This window comes from Chiloscyllium plagiosum, chromosome 15 (genome assembly GCF_004010195.1).
Source record: "Chiloscyllium plagiosum isolate BGI_BamShark_2017 chromosome 15, ASM401019v2, whole genome shotgun sequence".
Taxonomy (NCBI): domain Eukaryota; kingdom Metazoa; phylum Chordata; class Chondrichthyes; order Orectolobiformes; family Hemiscylliidae; genus Chiloscyllium; species Chiloscyllium plagiosum.
The window spans coordinates 31,093,663-31,098,748 of record NC_057724.1 but is presented as its reverse complement, the minus strand read 5'-3'; the positions used below and the strand labels follow the sequence as shown (position 1 = coordinate 31,098,748).

General features: G+C 39.8%; 1 protein-coding gene across 3 annotated transcripts in view; it reads right to left on the bottom strand.

Annotated features, from left to right (window-relative positions):
• LOC122557198 (multidrug resistance-associated protein 5-like) overlaps positions 1-5,086 on the bottom strand; it is a 188,352-nt gene that overhangs the window by 170,256 nt on the left and 13,010 nt on the right. For all 3 annotated transcript variants that reach the window (XM_043704622.1, XM_043704624.1, XM_043704623.1), the window contains exon 2: positions 2,051-2,246. In XM_043704622.1, coding sequence (XP_043560557.1) covers positions 2,051-2,092 — 42 coding nt within the window. In that variant the 5' untranslated portion in view covers positions 2,093-2,246. The remainder of the gene's footprint in view (positions 1-2,050; positions 2,247-5,086) is intronic.

Below are 5,086 nucleotides of genomic sequence, written 5' to 3'. Positions count from 1 at the left end.
CCCTATGCCATTTCCCCCCCACCCCCCACCCTCCTCCAGCTTATCTCTTCACCCTTCAGGCTCTCTGCTGTTATTCCTGATGAAGGGCTTTTGCCCGAAACGTCGATTTTACTGCTCCTCAGAAGCTGCCTGAACTGCTGTGCTCTTCCAGTACCACTAATCCAGAATCTGGTTTCCAGCATTTGCAGTCATTGTTTTTACCTGGTAACAAGTTTAGATCACTTGGAATACAGGGAGAACTAGCTATGTGGAAATAGAACTGGCTCGAAGGTAGAAGACAAAGGGTGGTGGTGAAGGGTTGCTTTTCAGACAGGAGACTTGTGACCAGTGTTGTATGCCACAAGGATCGGTACTGGGTCCACTGCTTTTCATCATTTATATAAATGATTTGGGTGTGAAGGTAGGGTGAGAGGGGAAAAATGTGCAAGGGACCTAACAGGCAACTTTTTCACACAGAGGGTGGTACACGTATGGAAATGAGCTGCCAGAGAAAGTTGTGGAGGCTGGTACAATTATGGATCGTAAGTTTGCAGATAACACTAAAATTTAAGATGTACTGTACAGTGAAAGAAGGTTACCTTAGAGTACAATGGGAACTTGATAAGATGAGCCAATAGGCCGAGGAGTGGCAGGTGGAGTTTAACTTAAAAAGGCTAATCATGGCAGGACTTAGACATTTAATGTTAAGGCCCGAGGGAGCATAGCTGAACAAAGAGACCTTGGAGTGCAGGCTCATAGTTTCTTGAAAGTGGAGGCCCATGTAGATAGGACAATGAAGAAGGCATTTGGTATGCTTTCCTTTATTGGTCAGAGCATTGAGTATAGGAGTTGAGAGGTCATGTTGCAGCTATACAGGACATTGCTTTGGCCACTTATGGAATATTGTGTGCAATTCTGGTCTCCCTGCTTTAGTAAGGATGTTGTGAAGCTGGGGTTCAGAAAAGATTTACAAGAATGTTGCCAGGGTTGGAGGGTTTGAGCTATAGGCAGAGACTGAATAGGCTGGGGATGTTTTCCCTGGAGCAATGGAGGCTCAGGGGTGACCTTATAGAGGTTTATAAAATCATAAGGAGCATGGATAGGGTAAATAGACAAGGTATTTTCCCTGGAGTGGGGGAGTCCAGAACTAGAGTGCATAGATTTAGGGTGAGGGGGGAAAGATGTAAAAGGGACCCAAGGACCAACTTTTTCACGCAGATGGTGGTGCATGTATGGAATGAACTGCCAGATGAAGTGATGGAGGCTGGTACAATTACAATGTTTAAAAGGCATCTGGATGAGTATATGAATAGGAAGGGTTTAGAATGATATGGGCCAAGTCCTGGCAAACAGGACTAGATTAATTTAGGATATTTGGTCAGCATGGACTAGTTGGACTGAAGGGTATGTTTCTGTGCTGTACGTGTCTAAGATCCTATATGCTGTAATAAGCAGGATCATGTTGGTTTCCGACATGTCATAACCTTTTGAAATTTTAAACCCCAACCCCTCACAAGCATGGGAAATCTTCCACTATAATTCTACCCTTTAATTCGATTTCTCACTGCATAGATGAACTAACATTTTTATGATTTTCAGATTTCCAGAACTACAGTGTTTACTTTTGTCCTTATTTAGCTGGACTGTATAAATAAACAAGCATAACAAATTATAAAGCCCACAGAGAATACCGAATTAAGAACACCCCAGTGATTTTCAAATAGTTCAAAACCCCGCACAAATCTATAAAGATTAGTTCCAGGCACTCACTTGGAATAAACTACTCTTAAAACTACATTAAATCTTGCTGCTATATAAATGCAAGAGGAATACTTGAGCACAACACTTAAAACCATGTATAATACAAAAGCATCCTGATCCAGGTTCAATATCTTGTGAATTTATTTGAAATTTAGTTACTAAAGTGTTACAAGTTATGTTGCGATTACAAAATTCAGCCAGCCACTAATCATGCACTTGAAGCTGTTGGATATGCATTCTGAAAGTCTAAAACTATTTAAAGTGACTGGGTTATTACTACAGCTATTAATAAGCAATATTTAGGACTTACAGTCTTGAGGTCATCACTGAAACAAGCCTCAGCCTTTTCCATGTAAACTGAAGTGTTTTTTGCAGAAGTGAATCAATGTCCTCATCTGTTGCCTTTTGTGCCCACAATGTGATCAGAATCAACTGGAACTGCAGATACAGACGTCTGTCATTTCGTCATTGGCACTAATGCCAATCACATAGCGACATTCAGAGCCCTAGTAACAAGATCACATGAACATAAACATAGATCGCAATGCAATTGGAGAAGGGAATCAGATTGAAGGACTTATATGTAACAGATGAACCATAACAGAATTGTTGGAGGGGATCAAATTTAGGATATCAGAATTTCGACGACATCTGATTAGAAATTACACCATTCAGACATGTGGTTTCATGAACGTACAAAGAAATTTATAGTAAGAACGTCTCTTAAAATAGTCACAATGGACAGTAATGACCTAAGATAGGAATACACAGACATCTGAGACTTCCCGTTTTACCAAAAATTCACGGACCCACTGAAACAAGTACCTTTCCTGTACAAAAACAAAATTATACAATGAAACACCAATATTTATTCTTGTTGTTTTACTTCAAGTGAAATTTGGACTCTGAACTAAGTAGGTCCTGCAGTTGGTTAAAACATCAGCAGCAAATTCGTACAGAGCAAGATCCCACAACAGAAAACCAATAGATGGATTACCAAATACAGAGTACACCTGAGCCACATACTTATATGTCCCAAAGTAAAACAGTGTATTCTCAATTTTAAATGTATTAATTTTCATATTTGTTTGTACCCTAGATCAATGATACTGCTAGGGCCGCAGGCCCCAGCTCCCAGAAGCAGTTTCATCAAGTGCCCATGCTAAACCTGGCTCTGTTAATAGTGTCACCAGCAAACAGAAGTCAGCCGCACATGGAGACAAAGATTAAGTCATTGAATGTTGACCGAACACTTGGTAATTCTTAGTCCATTACCCAAGGAAACGGATATCAAATGACATCAGCCTGTTGCTTCCCTTATTCAATTTAAACACAGTGGCAGGATAACCTCCACTGTACTGCGTGTGGTAAAGAAAAGATTCAGCTCTGAACTGTCACCAACAGCTCTTGGGGAGGAAAGAGAGAGGAGGGGGGTCTCTGGTTCTTCAACACCAATAAGTCTATTTCATTTGTTTCTTTCTGGCTTCACCATATGCAATTTAGTGAAAGCACATTCTAGGAAGAGTGCAACAGAATTATTGTAGCTAATTGGAGTGTTCACTAAAATAATATCTTTGAAAGATGCCGATCTGGTGGACCCTTCACAACCTTCTCACAGACCCCCCGGGTAAGGACTTCAGGTGTAATGTTTATATTTGTGTCACCACAGAACATCATACTGAGATCACAGTCCATAATTCAATCATTTAATTATGAGAAAATAGTGCAAGTTGGATTATTACAATGAGAACAATTTCCATTTATCAATATAAACAATAACTGTCCAAACGAAGGGACAATTATTGTTTATATTGACAAATGGAAATTGTCAGTCCATAAATGGACAGTCCATATTGTAAATACTAGGCAATTAAATAATGTAAATCACTAAAATGATTATATACTGCATTGCACAAGGAGTCACCGATCACAGTACTGACTAATAAATTTAAAATAATGTAAGCAGGAGAAAGTGATTAAACATGACTGATAGTGAAAAATAAGTCAGATAAACATTAAAAAAAAACAATGCTATTGTAGCAGTTTCACTACACATAAACAAACACAAGTGTGTAGATGGAGATATAAATTCAACATGACCATACAGCTCAAGAATGGGCAAGTATGCATTACGTGAAATTTGAATTGGAGAAATGTGAGTATATATGTTTTGGAAGGATGAATAAGGACAAGGTATACATTAATGAGTTTTGAAAAGATTTGTACCTCAGGTTGAGGTTCTGGATGATGAGTTTGCTTGCTGAGCTGGAAGGTTCGGTTTCGTCAACATATTAGGTAACATCGGTGAGCCTCCGGTGAAGCGATGTCCCACCTTCTATTTATGTGTTTAGGTTTCTTTGGGTCAATGATGTCATTTCCGGTTCTTTTTCTCAGAGGATGTTGCAGTAGAGAAAACTGTCAACAAACACATCGATTTGGACCCCATCTACTAGCCTCTCAGAAAAAGAACTGGAAATGACATCATGAAACCAAAGAGATTTAAACACATAATTAGAAAACAGGACATAACACCTGCGCTTCACCGGAGGCTCATTGATGATGTTACCTCGTATGGTGATGAAACATCTAAAACCAAACTTCCAGCTCAGCAAGCAAACTCACATCTAGAACAAGATATATATTCATGCTAAATGTCAAAATCTTCAATTAAGAGCAGCAGAGAAACTTCAGGAGTTCATCTAAACAATAAATGGATTTTGTGGGAAAAATCTGGTAAGCAACACAGCAGAGATAATAGTATCTGCATTATTATCGATACTATAGGCAAGAGAGCCTAGATATATGAGAATAGAGCAGTTTAGGGTGGGAGTGGGCACAGTTAGAATCCTGTGGCTGGCTCTGGAGACCTCTTTAGTACAGATGGGTTGCATGTGAACACCATTGTTTTTATTAGACAATAGACAATAGGTGCAGGAGTAGGTCATTCTGCCTTTTGAGCCTGCACCACCATTCAATATGATCATAGCTGATCATCCTTAATCAGTATCCTGTTCCTGCCTTATCTCCATAACCCTTGATTCCACAATCCTTGAGAGCTCTATCCAACTCTTTCTTAAATGAATCCAGAGACTGGGTCTCCACTGTCCTCTGGGGCAGAGCATTTCACACAGCCACCACTCTCTGAGTGAAGAAGCTTCTCCTCATCTCTGTCCTAAATGGTCTACCCTGTATTTTTAAGCTGTGTCCTCTGGTTCGGCACTCACCCATCAGCGGAAACATGTTTCTTGCCTCCAGAGTGTCCAATCCTTTAATAATCTTATGTGTCTCAATCATATCCCCTCTCAGTCTTCTAAACTCAAGGGTATATAAGCCCAGTCGCTCCAGT